This window comes from Rhinoraja longicauda, chromosome 17 (assembly GCF_053455715.1).
Source record: "Rhinoraja longicauda isolate Sanriku21f chromosome 17, sRhiLon1.1, whole genome shotgun sequence".
Classification (NCBI taxonomy): Eukaryota; Metazoa; Chordata; class Chondrichthyes; order Rajiformes; family Arhynchobatidae; genus Rhinoraja; species Rhinoraja longicauda.
In genome coordinates, this window is record NC_135969.1 from 27,171,875 (window position 1) to 27,191,112 (window position 19,238).

Here is a 19,238-nt window from a genome sequence, read left to right on the forward strand (position 1 = left end):
GTACTTCCTGTGTGCTCAATGTTAAGACCTGTCCCTCCGCCTCGGCTGGGGTTCTTCCACTCATGGTGGTGTTGTCAGTTTCGAAGCGGGCAAAGAAGGTGTTAAGCTCGTTGGTTAGTGTGACATCACTGTGGGGGCAGGCAGGGCTGCTCTTGTAGTCAGTGATGTCCCTGACACCCTGCCACATGCTTCTGGTGTCTGTGGTATTGAAGTGGTCTTCCACCCATTGCCTGTGGGTGTCTTTGGCCCTTTTTATACCTTTGTTCAGGTTTGACCTGGCAACACTGTATGCTGAAGTGTCACCAGATTTAAAGGCATTGTTGCGTGCCCTCAACAGATTCTGTACCTCCTTGTTCATCCACGGTTTGGGAACATCTTTATTTCCTTGTCCACTGTGACATTCTCCACACAGCAGTTGATGTAGAAGAGCACAGAGGATGTGTACTCCTCCAAGTCTACCTCTGAACCACAGGTGGCCTGTTGTGCAAACAGGTCCCAGTCAGTGCGGTCAAAGCAGTCCTGGTGTTGTAGGGTGGCATCCTCGGGTCATATTTTGACCGTCTTAATTGTAGCTTTGGTCTTGCGGATGAGGGATTTGTATGCGGGCAGTAGAAACAGTGAGAGGTGATTGGATTGTCCCAAGGGTGGGCAGGGGAGAGCTCTGTAGGCGTCCTTTACGTTGGTGTACACTTTATCCAGCATGTTTGAGCCCCTGGTAGGGCACTGCACATGCTGGTGGAATTTGCGAAGCGCAGCTCGTAGGTGATTAAAGTCCCCTGCAACAATGAAGGAACCGTCTAAACTTGAACACTATCTTAAGACTGCTAAATTACCCCTTTACCCTCCTGCCACTTACTTCTCAAGCTGCATGTTTTGTACCAAATGAACTAGACTGACTTCATGTGAGAAAACTTCATTCAAAAAAATCATTGCAGGTAGCAAAGCTTGTTTCATTTTGAAAGATATGAAATTGTGCAGAATTTCTTTTTGACCTTTAGTGGATGTTATTCTTTACATCGAAGGTAGACTCAAAATGCTGGAGTAACTCAGCAGGACAGGCAGCATCTCTGGAGAGAGAAGAAATAGTTATTCTTTGCATCATTCTGCTCCGTAAATTATCTTTCCTTTCATGTCCATCGTTGCACCTGCTTACTATTATCTCAACGCGGCGATGGTACTTTCAGTGTTTAATTGTGAAAGAAGTGATATTTGCACAAAGGCTTTTGTATCGGCAAGATGATTAAAGAAATTATTTAAAAATATCTAGAGATACTCGACGCATTCTCCGCCGGAACTGAAGAACTGGATATTTTTCTTTTGATTTTATTTTTACCAATTAAACTCTTGGCAAAAAAAAAAAATGTTTTTCCTCAAAGACAAGGAAAGAAAAACAATGGTAAAAACATACAAAAATAGGTGCATGAGTAGGTCATTCGGCCCTTTGAGCCAGCACCGCCATTCAATATGATCATGGCTGATCATCTAAAATCAGAACCCCGTTCTTGCTTTTTCCCTCATATCCCTTGATTCCTTTAGCCTTAAGAGTTAAATTTAACTCTCTCTTGAAAACATCCAGTGAATTAGCCCCCACTGCCTTCTGTGGCAGAGAATTCCACATATTCACAACCTTCCGGGTGAAGACATTTCTCCTCATCAGTCCTAAATGGCCTACCCCTTCTTAAACTGTGACCCCTGGTTCTGGACTCCCCCAACATTGGAACATTTTCCCTGCATGTAGCCTGTCCAATCCTTTAAGAATTTTATATGTTTTTATAAGATCCCTTCTCATCCATCTAAATTCCAGTGAATATAGGCCCAGTGGACCCATTCTTTCATCATATGTCAGTCCTGCCATCCTGGGAATTAACCTGGTGAACCTATTACTGCTCAATAGCAATAATGTCCCTCCTCAAATTAGGGGACCAAAATTGCACACAATTTTTCAGGTCTCACCAGGGCCCTGTACAACTGCAGTAGGACCTTCTTGCTCCCAAACTCAAATCCTCTCACAACGAAGGCCAACATGCCATTAGCTAGCTTCACTGGCTGCTGTACGTGCATGCTTACTTTCAGTGACTGATGTCCAAGCACATCCAGGTCTCGTTGCACCACCCTTTGTCCTAATTGTGCATTAGAATTTTAACACTAACTTTACAAGCTCCCATTAATATTGTTGTGAAAAGGTGTAAATTCAAGTGCCTGTCATGATTTCAATCTGGAGATAAAGAGATAAAGGCAAAGAAAGCAGTGCTCATTAACATTTATTGTTACTTGAAGTAAAGAAGTTAACTTCCACAAGGGGGCAGATTTTGGGAGATTGTAATGGAGGTCACACTACAATGTGCTACACAAACATGCACACTTGTGCATTCACTAACATGTGGCATTGGAATTTAGGTGTCTAATGTCACAATACATCAAATTTGTGATAGGTTATTAAAAGAAAAGCTTGCGGTTTTAACACCTGTGAGGTAACTTTGTACAGCTTCTAATAAAAACAAATGAAAAAATGATAACACGTGTTTAACCTCTGTGCTGAAGTGACTGCTAAATTTCTCACTGACCACATAAAAGTCCAGCCTAGCTTTTCGATCTGTCCAATGTCCACGAGTGCTCAGTGAAGCAGTTGAGATTCAGTCAATTTATAGTTGACTTTGAAGTCTTTCCAATTGAAGATATTTTAGGATAGAATGATCTTAACTTAAAGATTCTAAGTATCATGATCAAATTCCAGCTCTCCACAAAAACTGTATTCAGAGCTGGAGTTGATGGGACAGTTCAGAGAAGGGGTGAGGAAGCAGTGGAAATTTGGGGAGTGGTGGGGGGGAGGTAACATAAAGACAAAGATGATTCATTGTCTCATTTCCTCACACAGAATTGCAGACAGGATTTTTGAAATGCATTTCTGCTCCAGCCATGTGTGGGTCTGATGTGGAATTCGAGTGAACACACACTGATTTTTTTCCCTCTATCATTTATTATATTGTTTAGAGGGTACTATGTTTACATATTCTGTTGTGCTGCTGCAAGTAAAAGTTTCCTTGACTCTTGACTCTCTTGATTCCAGTGTGGGCCGTGTTCTGGATAAAAATTAAATCCATCTCAAATTGTCATTCCAGTCCATATGGTTCCTTCACTGAAGTGGTGAGGGGCTGTATTGGTCTTCTGCGTTTATAACTGTTTTAAGAATTTGCATCTCCACTTAAGTTTCCCAATTCAGTTGTTACATGCTGTTCCCTACTTCCACATCTCTTGGAAAAATAGCAAATTGCATTTTGCATTGCATTCTTTCCACACCCAATCTCAAAATTATATTAGCTAAGCTTCAACATCATTTGACCCAGCCTACACTAAGTAAAAGATTTGCACCAGCATGTATGCTAATGATTATTATTCTCAACTTTCGTGTTTCCTGTTTTTTTCTTTTAACAGCTTATTGCATTTGACGATGAATTGGATATGGCAGAGGTTGATGATTTTTATTCACCTTTTTATACGTCATTGTTGTTTGCTCTAGTATTGCTGCTTAGTGCTTCTGCGTTCCATGTGATTGTTTTCATTGTCAGTTTGAAATAGCTCTTGTTGCCCCCTTGCTTGGCGTGGGCAAATAAACCTCAGTTGCAGAATGACAAAGCTTCAGCTTCTTGCATTGTCCATCGATTGCAATATACATCTGGGGGCGGGTGGGGGGCGTGATGGAGAGAAACGTGACCACGGTGACTCAATGGAGTGCAAGAAATGAGTGTTCATGATCGAAGAGAAACTGGATTTGCTGTGCCTGTTCCTGCATGTAAATGTTGTCAGCCATTAAATGTCTGCAGATTTAAGGGTAGGGGTCATCCACAAACCAAGCTGAGAATAAGGGAGATAATGTGGATGATCCACTCCTGTTGAACTGGTAAAAATCTAAGCTGGACGATCAATTTAGAACCCTGATATATTGGGTTGTACTGACGTTGGGTGGTTGAGACCATATTGTAATTTACTGAAGAGTTTATTGAATAGGAATCTGCATATTGTTGGTAATATGGCACCTGTCACATGATGCCGCATTTTATTTTTGGTCTGTGGGTATTGGTTTTATTGCCTGATCACAAACATCCCATTATGGCAATCCGTGTCATGCAATTTTGAAAAGGTTTTGAGTATTTTGAGCTTGACTGGAGTGAGAGCTGTAATCTCATCTTGTCATTGGCCTCTATTGGCATTCACAAACCTGGCCAAAGTCTGGTGACATCAGATGAGCCTCTTGCTTGAGTTACTCAGGCTATCTATTCCTCTGTCTTCCTCCATAAAGTGTTTATATCATTTAAAAAACCTTGGGTGGCATCTCGAGAAAAAGCCAAAACATTCCAACGTAATGTTGCTGTGACTAATCAGGGTTTACCTATATGAAAATCACATCGTACAACATTAACCTATTGCACAGTGCTCCGAATTGATGATACAATGAGTTGCTACATCAAAGAATTTACTTTTTTAAGCAATTGGAGGGTTTAGACTGTTTACCGGATCTATTTTGCATCATTTCCCGACTCAACAATACTGTAAGACTTCCTTCATCAGAGGAATTGTGGCAGTTCAAGAAGGTGGCTTGCCTTCTCAAGGGCAAATAAGAATGGACATTCTTTTGCAGGCTTTGCTGGCCAGGTTGAAATCCCATAATAGCTTTCTTGAAAAAAAAGTGTTTGGAAACATATTACCTACAGGAAAATGTGAGCTGTTGCATTTTGGGAGCACTAACATGGGCAAGTTGGCCTGAAGGGTCTGTTTCCATGCTGTAAGACTCTATGGCTCTATCTTTCTTGTGCTTTTGTTTCCTTTGACTTATCAATGTATGGGATGTTATCCCCAAGGAATCAATTAATATTTATGAAATCAAGTCTTGTTCATGTAACATTTATTGGCAAATACTTGATTTGTTTGCAGTATGCATTTTAGTCAATTATCAAAGATGATCTCTTGCTCTGAATGTTGCAGGTGTCTCGATTTTCCTAACGCTTCAGGCCTTTGTTTGCAAATCCTGCCTCTTCACCATTGCCCATTTTCCACTTTTGCCCAATATGCATTTGTACAGTGGTGCTTTGTTTGGGTGGGAAAGGTGTGGGGAGGATGGAATTTGATACAAGATTGAGGAAGTTGATGCTTTAATAACTCGATAACCAATGCCACTAGGACCAATGAAAAGTTAGTCACGTGCTGGAATTTAGCAACCAATTTCTCAGATGAGCTTTAATTAAATGCGGTTGTAATATTTGCCCAGGCAAATGACATGATCTCCTTATCATGCAGGAGATTATCATGCAACGGCAAGAAATGACAATGAGTAAAGTAAAGTATGGATGGCACAGTGGCACAGCGATAGAGTTGCTGCCTTACAGCGCCTGAGACCCAGGTTAAATCCTGACTACGGATGCTATCTGCACAGAGTTCGTACATTCTCCCTGTGACCTGCATAGGTTTTCTCCAGGAGCTTCAGTTTTCTCCCACACTCCAAAGAAGTACAGGTTTGTAGGTTAGTTGGCTTGGTAAAATTGTAAATTGTCCCTGGTGTGTGTAGGATAGTGTTAGTGTGCGGGGATTGCTTGTTGGCGCGGACTCGGTGGGCCGAAGGGCCTGAATCTGCACCTATATCTCTAAACTAAACTAAACTAGAATAAAATAAAATAAAGTAGTGGCTTTGTGGATTAGATAGGGTTTAGTGAAGGCTAGGCAGATCTGAATGAGGGTGGGTTCTGACAGCCATGGCTGCCTGTTGGTGCACGTGAAAACAATGTGCCTTTGCAGTGTTTATCATTGGCAACAAGGTGATGAAACAGAGACTGGCAAATGGGCTGCATGTTCTAATTCAGTAATGACAAATGGTGTCCAGGACAGCTTTCATAATGAGCTGTGGACTGACACAGGACCTCCAACAATTGCAGAGAAGAAATGGAGTGTCTTTTTAGTAAGTTGATTAAGTAAATTTACTTTTTTAGTAAATTTAGGTTTTTTTTACTTGTTAGCAGCAGAGAAGGATTTTGGAGCAATTCAAAGGTAGAAAACCTGAACCTGCAGGTGCAGATTAGACCACCAGTCACACGCACAGGAACACAGCACAGGCTCTTTCCAAATCACAGACCAACCACTGCGTGAATTTAAAAGCATTGGCAGTTGATGCAGATTATACACTCTATCCCCGGGTTGTTTGAAGCTTTTTCTTTCCCTCCTACTGGGGAAAAACGAGTGGAGTCTGATGTAACTGCAGAAGGTTGTCCTCCTATCCGCCTCTGCTTTCTGCACGATTCTTGGGCGGCTGCCAGCGCCTGTCATCCAGTTACATAAGCTCTGCTTGTTTCCTGGAATCTGGCCCCTCAGCTGATGTGCGACCTTCAGCAGTAATTGCCAGTGGATTTGCAGGGGGGGTGGCGGTGAGTGAGAATGTTACTGTGATGTATTGGCAATGCATCGCAGGCTGATGCGAGAAACTGAGAGAGGTGGGAAGTTCAGCCTGTCAAATGCTTGCATACATAAACTGAGATACTCCTTAATTAATGTAGTACCACAATGAAGCTAAGTTTTTTTTTGTTACTGTGCGCAATTCAGCAACTGTTTTCTTGGAAGTGGGTGTTTCTCTTGAGTTCCTTTGAAGCCGTGATGCTATTTGAGCCACTGGCTGATCAAGGAATTAGACTGCCACCCGTTCGTTTCCATGACAACAAATAGCAAGTTTCAGAGCAAGACAAATGCCTTTTTTTTTTTTGCTCTTTTTTCTTCCTCCTCCAGAAAACCCCTTCCTCCTATCCAGTGCGGTTATGTAATAGAGTTCAGTATTTCTAGCTGATTTGGAAATCAGAATTTCTTCAAAATTGAGAGTGAAACAAAACTAAATTTCTAAAAGTTGATTGTGACTCCAATGCTGCTGGCGAGGTGGGCATGTTGCTTACTCAGCTACATAATTCACAAGCATGTTAAAAACCAGTCCTCTGAAAGATGGAAAATGGCATACATAGTCACTACATAGTATGTCTACCACTACCAATCAGTACCAATACTGAAGAAGGGTCTTGACCCGAAACCTCACCTATTCCTTCTCTCTAGAGATGCTGCAACCTGACCCGCTGAGTTACTCCAGCATTTTGTGTCCATCTTCGGTGTAAACCAGTACCAGCAGTTCCTTCCTACACAATGCCAGACCCTTATTATTCAGTTCCTCCAATGGATTCCCCCACCTCTTCATGCCACATGAAAGCAATTGGTTTTGAGGACCATGTTTTTAAAGGAGGAAGCAGGCAGAGGGGAGATTCCAGCAATTATGGCTCATGACAGCTACTAGTGAAGTAATTAAAGTTGGGAATGTCCAAAATATCCAAAATTTAAGGCACAGGATTATGTTGGCAGTTGTAGAGATGGAGAGTGGCAAAGTCTTGGTGGGATTTGAAAATGAGGATTACCATTTGAAGTATTGCTTGCCCATGAGCCAACATTCGATCAGCAAGCAGTTGAATGCTTGACCATTCTGTTCAGGTTTCTTATTATGAGCCAAAGTGTCCTGGTATTTCTTCTCATTGTGCTGCGGAATCTTCTCTACTCGTCTGAACTTCAGGTCGGTTCTCTGGTTTAATAGGTAGCACTTAGCGTTGCTGCCTCATAGTTCCAAGACTGTGGTTCATTCCTGACGTCGGGAGCAATGTATGGACTTTGTATGTTCTCCCCATGACTGTTATTCACCAGTTCCAAAGACATGCTGGTGGGTCAGTTGGCTTTTCTGAATTCTTCCTTGGTGCAGTTAAGTGTAAAAATAACCAAAGGGACATCAAGCATAATTTGCCGGAGAAGTGGGATTCCGACTGGTGGGGTTGGAGTTGGTGTGCACAGGCTGAATGGTCACCTGTGTTGAAATAAATAATAGAGTCAGGCTCATCTGAAAGCAAGAACTTCTGACCTCAGCTTTCTCTCACTACTACCCTGAAGAACCAGCTGAGACTCCATAGTTTGTAGTGCGATTTGATTCTCGTAACTTCCAAAGTGACCCATGTGCACAACAATTTTCGCTTGGGCAGCTTGCGGCCCAGCGGTATGAACATTGACTTCTCCAACTTTAGATAGTTCCTATGTCCCTCTCTTCCCCTCCCCCTTCCCAGATCTCCCTCTATCTTCCTGTCTCCACCTGTATCCTTCCTTTGTCCCACCCCCCTGACATCAGTCTGAAGAAGGGTCTCGACCCGAAACGTCACCCATTCCTTCTCTCCTGAGATGCTGCCTGACCTGCTGAGTTACTCCAGCATTTTGTGAAATAAATACCTTCATGTGCACAACAAACTAAGTCAGCATGACTGGCTTTGACCTCCCAAACAAAAATCCCAACTAGTAGGAAGGAACTGCAGATGGCAGTCTGAAGAAGGGACTTGACCTGAAACGTCACCCATTCCTTCTATCCAGAGAGTCTTGTCTGATGGCAACTATCCAGAGAGTCAATTACAAATATTTCAATTCCAGCATTTTATGTCTATCTTCAAAAATCCCATGCAGTCAGTTTCTAACTTGGTATTTCTATCAGTTCTCTTACAGGTAACAATAATGCCTTTGAGGCAAGATAGCATTAACGATGCGCCATCTGAGATGAGTCTGTGATATAAATTGACATTCCAGTGCAATACCAAGGATGTGCCTTGCTGTTCGAGTTGCCATCAGATGAGACCATTGAGCGATATTCCATCTGCAACCTCAAGTAGAAATAAAATAGCTTTTTTTTCTAAATAACAGGATGATTCTGTTTGCTGTTGAAGCCAGTACCTATTCTTGAGTAATATCAATGACTTCCATTGTTTCGTATGGGGCCCTTGTTATGCACAAGATGAATATTTAGTGCAACAATGGGTGGTAGAGCAGCGGTAGAGCTGATGCCTTACAGCACCAGAAACCCGGGTTCCATCTTGACTACGGGTGCTGTCTGTACCATGACCTGCGTGGGTTTTCTTCGGGTGCTCCGGTTTCCTCCCACACTCCAAAGAGGTACAGGTTTGTAGGTTAATTGGCTTCAGTAAAATTGTAAATTGTTGCCGGTGTGTAGGATAGTGTTAGTGTGCAGGGATCGCTGGTCGGCACGGATCCGGTGGGCCGAAGAGCCTGTTTCTGCACTGTACCTCTAAACTAAACTAAACTAAAATGTTGACTTCATTTGAGGACTTCTTCCTAAAGGACATTGTAGCTAATGCCTTGTCACCAAAATGTGTTCCAGGTAACCAGTTGCTGTGAATGGTAGAGCTTCATGAGTCTGCGCTTCATTACCGATGCTGTAATAGCACAGGGGTGCCCAGACTTGTCGGGTCAGAAGACCATTTTTGTTTGGTTTAATGCCATCATTTTCATTCGAAGAAGCCTTTGCTTTTACCTTCATCAAAACTGACTGCGTGGATAAGTGACCAAACAGCTTGAGCCACAAATATGTGTTCTTTACCAGGGATCATCTGTTTCAAATACCAGTGAGTGTTTGTCACTCCAGTTTCCTGAGTAACTTTAATCCTTTCTCTGCCATGTGGAAGGAACGTGCTCTGTTAGAAAGCCAGCATCAACACACTGACTGAAGAGCCTCCTTCATTGCTTTTGAATTTCTGGAATGTGAAAGGAAGAAAAGTACTCGCATTTTGTTTACAGTTTCTTTTAAGTTTGCAATTTGTCCAAACACAATGCAGCTAATGTATAATACTTGAAATGTTTCTGCTTTTGTAATGAAGGAAACAATGGCAGCAAACAAAGGCATAGAAAAGTCCCACAAATGGCAATGTGAAAATTAGTGTTAGATTATGTGGCAGCATAGTGGTAGAGTTGCTGCCTTACTGTCCCAGAGACCCGGGTTCCATCCTGACTACGGCTGCTGTCTGTACGGAGTTTGTATGTTCTCCCTTTTGATTGCATGGGTTTTCTCCGGTTCCCACCCCCCCCCCCACACACTCCAAAGACATGCAGGTTTGTAGGTTAATTGGCTTCAGTACAATTTGTCAATCATCCCTGGTGTGTAGGATAGTGGTAGTGTATGGTGTGATTGCTGGTCTGTGCGCCCTCTATCTCTAAGTTTAAAGTATTTTGGTTGAATGACTAATAAGGTCGAGCACACAAGGGGGACTCCTTTACCTCTCTAAATTAACTCCCTGGGAGTTTTAACTGCTACTTGAGAGGGCAAACATAGGTTTGGTCTGATGTCTTAAAGTGCCATCATCTCCCTCAGTGCAACAGCTGACCTGGTGACAGCCTAGATTATGTGCTCAAAACTCAGGATTGGGATCTCAGGAGGGGTGGGGGGGGGGGTCCTCTGAGCTGGAACTGGAACGGTTGTATGTCTTTTGTGACCCAGAAATTGAAAGTGGGTGCTGTCTCATTTGAAAGCAGTCTTTACTCCTCTGATATAGAATCCCCTTAAAAAGAAATTTTCAGTTCAACTTAGTGGACAGCTTCGGTGATTCATTAAACTGTGTGTAAAAGTGACATGTTGAGCTAATCTACTCTGTTTTTCTATGAAATTAGGGAGCGGTAGGAAAGGGAACAAACTTTTAAACCGTATTTCAACAGAAATTGCTTCCTCATATTTCACTGCCCTGGTCTATTGTTAGAAGTACTGTGTTTCTGAGTACGTGTAGTAAACTTTTAACCTTCACCTGATGCACACTGTTTTTTCAAGAGAACAGATGCAGTGACTTGTCTGTTCTGGGTAGGAGGTGCTTCCTTTTAGTCTGAGCTGGCTGGCTTCAAAGTCAGCATTTCTTCAATCCACACAGACCAAATTGTGAGAACAGTTAATATCTTGATTTTTTTGTTTGCGGGGGTTACTGATTCCAGTTGCAATGCTGGAGGGATTAAACCAAGAAAACTGGCTTGCTTTCTCAGACCCGATTTCACCGAGGGACATTAACTATTTAATGTGGCACGTGAAAGTGGTAGAAAGCCTCGGCACAAATTAGGATTTGCTGTTGTCGGCACCCTCACATGCCTTTATGAGACATTTGTTTGGCAGCTGTTGAGTATGCTGGCAGCAGCCATTGATACAGGAACAAGTCGTTGTTCAGTCCTTTCCCCTTCCCTTCTCCAGTCTCTTTAGGACATACAAGCAGCACAGGGACGGGGCCCTTCGGCCCACAACGTTTGAGTTTGAGATTAGTTTATTGTCACGTGTACTGAGGTACAGTGAAAAGGTTTTTTGCATGCTAACCAGTCAGCGGGAAGACAATACATGATTAGACAACACATGAATGTTTGTGCCGAACATGATGCCAAGTTGGAGTGATCTCATCTCCCTGTACGTGATCTATATCCCTGCATACCCTGTACTTCCATGTGCCTATCTAAAAGCCTCCCACCGCCACCCCAGGCAAAGCGTTCCAGGCCCCCACCACTGTTCTCCACTTCAGTCGCCTTTCTTTTTGATTATTTTTCTTCTTTGTTCTATTCTGTGACCAGTTCTAATTAGAATGTGTTTCCATCTGTCGTGATAGTTTTGTCCTCTGCTTCCTTGGTTGCTCTCTTCCATCTGCTTCTGAGAGTGTCCAGGATTCAATATCTGCTCCAAACCCTGGAAAGAATGTCATCATGATACTGCGATACCACCGGGTGTTACCGCTGGTAATAAATTACCACTGAGTTCCCTTTCATGTGGATCAAATGGATCTTCAGAGAATGAGAGGCTGGTTTTCCAGTTGTACTGCCAAGTATTCGTTCCTTTACCAACATCATTTAGCTTATGGGTATTTTTGAATCTTCGGTGGTTCTGAACTGAGCTTGACACCCTCTGGTTTTGAATATCTATCATGGTATGGAGTGTACTACATATTCCTACCTGCCAGTTTAATTCCCAACCCACTCCTGCACTGTTGTAAAGAGGCCCAGTATAAGCTTGAGGAATAACATCAAGGGGCAGCCGAGTGGCAGCTGGTAGAGCTGCTACCTCACTGGTAGAGCTGCTGCCTCACAGCGTCAGAGAACACGGGTTTGATCCTGACCTCGGGTGCTCTCTGTGTGGAGTTTGCATGTTCTCCATTTGATCATGTGGACTTCCTCTGCGTATTCCGATTTTCTCCCACATACCAAAGACAAGCGTATTAATAGGTGAATTGGTAAATTTCCCCTACTGTGGAGGGAGTGGATGTGAAAGTGGGATAACATCAAACTAGTGATCAATAATCTGCATGGACTTGTTCGGCTGAAGGGCTGTTTCCATGCTGTATTTTTAGGGCAGAACAGTGGTGCAGCAGTAGAGTTGCTGCCAAAGACATGGGTTCGATCCTGACTACAAATGCTGACAGTGTGGAGCTCGTACGTTCTCCCTGCGATTGCGTGGGTTTTCTCCGGTTCCTCCGGTTTCCTCCCATATTCCAAAGACATGCAGGTTTGTAGGTTAATTGGCTTCTGTAAATGATCCCTAGTGTATAGGATAGCGCTAGTGTACAGGTGATCGCTGATCAACGCTGAAGGACCTGTTTCTACGCTGTATCTCTAAACTAAACTAGACTAGATCCCATTTTCTATCTGGTCAGGTTGGGCTCTGCAGGACTACACTATAAATCCTTCCACTTCAGATAACTTACTCGTTCTTTCTGTTTGTGTCACGATTGGTCAGTTTTGTTTCATTTTTTGGTATACTCCTGGCCTGCTGGGCATGTCCCAGTAAGCCACACTATACAACATCATGTAGGAAAATGAAGTTAATTGTCCATTTAATGGCTACATTATTTTACCCTATCACAGAAATTCCCATTGTCACACACGTTGTCCTCCTCCCCCTTCCCTGCTGTATGGCCAAACTTGCTTTCTCTATTTCTCAGTTCTGATAAAGGGTCCCAGACCTAAAATGTTAACAGTTTCTCTTAACACAGAAGCTACCTGTGCTACTGATGGTTTACAGCACTTTGTTATTATTTAACATTTGGGTTTCCACCTCCTGGAGGTTCTTGATGTTCATTAACGGTCTTGTACCTTTGGATTATGCTGCTTTGCCGTGTGAATTGATGATAGTTAACAAACACCTGAGAAACAGAAAAACAGCTGGAACAGGACGTGAAAATAAAGCTCCAATTTGCTACATAATTACTTCGGGAAACCAATTTCCAATTGCTTTAATTGCTGTGAAGCGATATTAAAATGATTCATCCGGCTTGGTTATCTCTCTCACTTTGAGTACTAGCTGAACCTAATTACGATGGCTGTGTGTTGTGCAGCTACATTATGACATGGCCCCGTTGCAGTGTGCTCAGTGGCATGTCTCAAATATGCATGAGATTTAACTTGTTAGCCAACCTGTGTGGCACGGTGGCGCAGCGGTAGAGTTGCTGCCTGACAGCGCCAGAGATCCAGGTTCTATCCCGACTACGGGTGCTATCTTTACGGAGTGTGCATGTTCTCCCCGTGACAGCGTGGGTTTTCTCCGAGATCTTCGGTTTCCTACCACACTCCAAAGACAAAGATACTCCAAAGATTGTAGGTTAATTGGCTTGATATAAGTGTAAATTGTCCTCAGTGTGTGTTGATGTGCTGGGATCATTTTTCGGTGTGGACTCGGTGGGCCGAAGAGCCTGTTTCCATGCTGTATCTCTAAACTAAACTACACCTGAACCACTGGAAATATGGCAGAAGGCCTTTATGATGATCTGCAGTCATGACCTTGGGTTGCATCACCAAAGATGTTCATTGCTTGGGCTGCAAGGAGGCGCAGAGGTTGAGTTGCTGCCTTACAGCTGATTACGGGTGCTGTCTGTATGGAGTTTGTATGTTCTCTCCGTGACCGCATGGGTTTTCTCCGGGTGCTCCGGTTTCCCCTCCACACTCTAAAGACGCACAGGTTTGTAGGTTAATTTGGCTTTGTAAATTATAAAATATCTCTGGTGTGTGGGGTAGTGTTAGTGTACAGGAATCGCTGGTCAGCATGGACTCGGAGAGTGAAGGGCCTGTTTCCGCGCTTTATCTCTAAATTAAACTACTCATGACCTGCTCATCTTCTTGCCACAGGGTAGCCTTGGTAACGACTCGCTCCGGTTTTTCATTGGTCAATTGAGTTTGGTTTCAAGAGCGTGGTGCATGGATTTGGCTCCAATTATCTTGTGGTTAAAATCATAGACTGCTGTGGCTCAAGGAAAATGGCTTGCTGGAATCCTAGATAAATAAGACCAATTAGGTGTTCTTAATCCTCATTTATTAATCTCAAGGTGCAGGTTTGTCCCAGTTTTCTGGAGGAACTTGAAAGGCCTTTATTTACTTTCATATTCCCAATTACTGCAGGTTTCTTTATGGGGTGAGGAACAATGGGCCTTCACCAGTTGATGGAAGTGAATATGGAATATGAGGTTTAGGAGTTTTCTCTCTCTCTTTCTCTCTCTGTTCTCATAAGTCCCTCAGACCAGATGCCCCAACATCTACCAGATATTTCTCCCAAGCATCATGTTTCTGAACTACTAAATAATGCCGATGTCTGAAAGCAAAACACTTTGCTTCTCTCATAGCGCAAGAGTACCACTTATTGAGGTTTGCATGGATATAATGAACTCTCAGTCTTTTTTACCAAGGTAAAGGATTTTAAAACTAGAGGGCATGGGCTTAAGGTGAGAGGGGAGTGATTTAAGAGGGGCAACTTGTTCACTCAGAGGATAGTCCGTAACAAATGGGCTTCTGTTTGAAACTATAGAAGTAGAGCCAATTATGACTTTCAAGAGACATTTGGACAGATGAATGGGTAGATAGAACTACTTTAGAGGGATAAGGGCTGAATGCAGGCAAATGGGACCAACCCAGAACGCCAACGAGGCCAGCATGTACAAGATGGGCTGAAGTGCCTTTGCTGTATAGCTCTATAACTCAATGGTACTGTTCCAGCAGAGCAGAAGATAGGCTGTTTTAATGGTCATAGCTCCAAGACATAAAAGTATTTTAGTGAGATGATCAACTCCATCAGAGGTCATTCTTTGCAGGCTTTGATGAAAGTTCCAATTGCCTGTCATACCACTAATCTTTGCAACATAGGATCAAGGTCGCAAACTGATTGCAAAATATGTTTGGTTGTGGGCGGCAGAATGTGCTAATGGAAGTTTTTTTTTCACAATTGCAAGCCTGTGACTAGTGGTGTGCCACAGGAATCAATGCCTTTGTTTGTCAGAAATGGTAATGATTTGGATGAGAATGTAGGTAGCATGATTAATACATTTGCAGATACTAGTATTGGTGGTGTGGATAGTGAATAAGGTTGTCTAAGGTTACAATGGGTAGCGCAGCGGTAGAGTTGCTGCTTTACAGCGAATGCAGCGCCGGAGACTCAGGTTCGATCCTGACTACGGGTGCTGCACTGTAAGGAGTTTGTACGTTCTCCCCGTGACCTGCGTGGGTTTTCTCCGAGATCTTCGGTTTCCTCCCACACTCCAAAGACGTACAGGTATGTAGGTTAATTGGCTGGGTAAATGTAAAAATTGTCCCTAGTGGGTGTAGGATAGTGTTAATGTGCGGGGATCGCTGGGCGGCACGGACTTGGAGGGCCGAAAAGGCCTGTTTCCGGCTGTATATATATGATATATGATATGATGATATTGATCAACTGGGGAAATGGGCAAAGAAAAGGCAGATGGACTTGAACTGAGACAAGTGCATTTTTGGAATGGCATGGCCCAGGAAATGTTGAACAGAGAGACCTAGGGATACAAATACATAATTCCCTGAAAGTGGCCACACTGGTAGACATGGTGGTGAAGAAGGCATATGGTGTGCTTGCATTCGTCTGCTGAGGCACTGTTTATACGAGTTGGGACAAAAGAACTACCAAGTGCTGGAGTAACTCAGCAGGTAAGTCAGCATTTCTGGAAAACATGGATAGATGACGTTTCGAGTCAGGACCTTTCTGGTTGTGGTAGGGGACAGAAAGCTGGAAGAGGGATGGGGACAGGACAAAGTTTGGCAAATGATAGGTGGATACAGGTAAAGGGGCATTTTGGCAGATGGGTGGACAAAGGCTAAAGCTGAGAAAAGATTTTAAAAAGTGTGAGAAAAGGATAGAAGAGGTGTGAAAATGTCAAGCCAGAGGAAGAAATATAGGTGGAGTAGAACAGGGGGAAAGGGAAATGGAGAAATGGGTGTGCACCCTGGTGAGCACAGGGAAGAGAGGGCAGAAATAACTATTTCAGAAAATAAATTATTTGTGTATCTTGAGTAGACTTTGCTGCCTTCTGTGGTTCTGCGGGCACTTTCTTTGTTACCTATTGAGTATATTGTTGTCACTTATATATTATCTGTTTTTTGTGCACAATCCGCAGGCATTGCCACTTTCATTTCACTGCACATCGTGTATGTGTATGTGACAAATAAACTTGACTTGAACGGTTAACCTCTGCATTGCTGTTGAGATGGCTATTCATAGAGTACAATTTGAAAGGTTCCTTGAGCCCTTACTTCCATATGGACGTATATTAGGTCAACATTGAGACCAAGTAGTACAGCAAGAGATTTAAATGTCTGCTGAAATACTTACGGTGCAGTCTTGCTGTACCTTTGTGCCTGTCAGCATATTTTATGGTACAACCTCATTGGACTGACGATCTTTTCAGATCTCTGCACTCCTACATCTTTTCAACATTTCATTATGATTTCATTATTCAACATTTGTGGCATATCTTCACCTGCATTATTCTTAAGCTGTCCAGCTTCCCACATCTCTATATCTCTGTCCTGCAAGTCACTTCAAAAAAAAGTTAGCTTTTCCAATCACGTCCTAATATCATTTTTGCCCATGTTAAATTTTATGTGATAACAGCAGGAGGACATAGAAACATAGAAACATAGAAAATAGGTGCAGGAGTAGGCCATTCGGCCCTTCGAGCCTGCACCGCCATTCAATATGATCATGGCTGATCATCCAACTCAGTATCCCGTACCTGCCTTCTCTCCATACCCCCTGATCCCTTTAGCCACAAGGGCCACATCTAACTCCCTCTTAAATATAGCCAATGAACTGGCCTCAACTACCTTCTGTGGCAGAGAATTCCACAGATTCACCACATGCATGTATGTTATCTTTCGTAATCTCAGAATGTCCCCAAAAGCTAATATGCTCATTAAATATTTTTATTAAAATTACGTACTTAAAGTGAAAACATGATACCAAATTTGCATGTAATAAGGTTCCAGAAATAGCTGTATCACAAGACGTGATGTCTTCCTGTATGTGATTTTGATTGAATGATACGTATTGGCTATGACCTCTGTGAAGTGTATTGTCTTGAGAATTTAGTTTAGTGATACAGCGTGGAAACAAGCCCTTCAGCCCACCGAGTCCACGCTGACAAGCGATCACCAGTACACTAGTTCTATCTGACGCACTAGGGACTATTTACAGAGGGCCAATTAACCCACAAACCCACACGTCTTTGGGATGTGGGAGGAAACCGGACCACCCGGAGCAAACCATGTGGTCACAGGGGGAACGTACAAACCCCATACAGACACCACCCAATGTCAGGATTGAACCTGGTTCTCTGGCGCTGTTAGGCAGCAACTCTACCTACTGTGCCACTGTGCCACCCAAGCAGAAGCCTGGAAAAGCTGATGGTTTAACATCTTGTTTCTGTCTCATCCAAAAGTTTCCCCAATGCTAAATGGGCCCATGTTTTATGCCTGTATCCCCAGGCTCAGATGTTGGATCAAACCAAGGCTGTCACTGGTAATATCACAAACCTCACATGTACCATTCCTGATAAAGTGGAACATATTTATGTGAACACATTGTTTATTTTGCTTTATTAAATGTTCAATGGGGGAACTTTGCCTTGTGAATGATTCTTTTGAAGAAGCTTTGAAAGTGGATGTATCTTGCACTAAATTAAAGTTCTGTTTAAAGCTAATTTTTCATTGTACCTGTACGGCACCGTACTTGTGCACATGACAATAAACCCGACTTGAATGTAATAGCACAATAAAATGGAATAAACTAGTTCCTCATATTTGCCCGTTTAATGATGGTCAGTGATCCCATTCTGGTGAATGGAACTGCTTTGTTAATGTCGTCCTTCCCTGGCATAAAGCCGAAGGCTGGATGTTAAATGCAACCACTCCACAGCGCAGTATGTTTGTGTGGCATCGATGGATCAAATCCTTTCCCTGTGTCTGACCTCCAACCCATCTCCAATGACCGTGTTGCAGAGCACAGATTTAGGTTTCTGATTTGTGTCAGTACTTTTCTCCAAAACTGTCAGCCACTAGATTAGTATGACCTCGCTCAGTGATTTAATAGATGTTTGGCTCGACAATACCAATATCTCAACAGTGTAGAAGACATAACGCAGATCATTTATCCAATCCAAGCATTTAAATCTCACCATTGGAGATAATGTTCCAAATGCAGAATTGATTTCTTTCCCATTAGGATTGTTTCTGGTATTGCAATCATAACTATAGTTTTAATACCTCAATGCATCACATGTTAGTATAGCTGTTGTCGTCAGATGGGTTTTATCCATCAAGGCTGTGGCTATATCTTTGAACTGAATAGTAAGTGAATTTAAGGAGATTATCAAATCCAGATAATGTTCAGATATGGCTTCATCTTCAGTCGTACTTTGACTTTGTCAGAAACTTTTGTTCCCTTTTGATGCACTTCAGCTCAGCTGTTCAGTGTGTGCATTGTTAGCTGATGGCAAAATGTCAAAAACAAGTTGAATGTATTTACTATCCTCTGGTCCAAATAAGGAAACATGCTCTATGTTAGCCTTGAATGCAATTGTGGTGAGGCATATGTCTGAAGGCAATATATGAAGTCATGATTTTTCTTTTAAACTCGTGCTCCACCTCACCCACTCTATTAATTGTTTGATTCCGACTCATGAGACTAAGGAAATGTCTTTGCCAGTGACTGGCTTCAGGGGTCAAATTCGTAACTTCTGTGCTAAAGTTCTGATCTGATCCAGACCAGGATCTATGCTTTCTAATTACTTTTGTGGACAATTTTTTTCCTCGTTCATGGAAATTTGTGCTCAAAATGGAGGCCATTTGTTGTTAAGCATTCAGATTTCAGACGAATAGCAAATAAACCACCGTGGGTTTGGTGGGAAAGGCAAATTTTGTTTTGTGTGGCAAATGTGTGGGAATGGATTCACTGAAAGGATGGTTTCAGCAGAAAGCTGTGTTCAGCAGAAGTTAGCTAAAGGGATGGAATATGTACCAAAAATTATGTGGCCATGCAGGGGAGGTTGGATTGTGCATCTCACTGCATCCCTCATGAAAAATATTGGCACAGGCAC

At 42.7% G+C, this 19,238-nt stretch overlaps 1 protein-coding gene across 12 annotated transcripts in view; it reads left to right on the forward strand.

The window, feature by feature from the left end:
* Nucleotides 1-19,238, forward strand: part of LOC144601899 (inositol 1,4,5-trisphosphate-gated calcium channel ITPR1) — a 446,238-nt gene that overhangs the window by 224,818 nt on the left and 202,182 nt on the right. For 9 of the 12 annotated variants that reach the window (XM_078414430.1, XM_078414435.1, XM_078414431.1 and 6 more), the window contains exon 39: nt 3,433-3,468. The exons of the other annotated variants lie outside the window; for them this stretch is intronic. In XM_078414430.1, the coding sequence (XP_078270556.1) occupies nt 3,433-3,468 (36 nt within the window). The remainder of the gene's footprint in view (nt 1-3,432; nt 3,469-19,238) is intronic. 12 annotated transcript variants of the gene reach the window in all.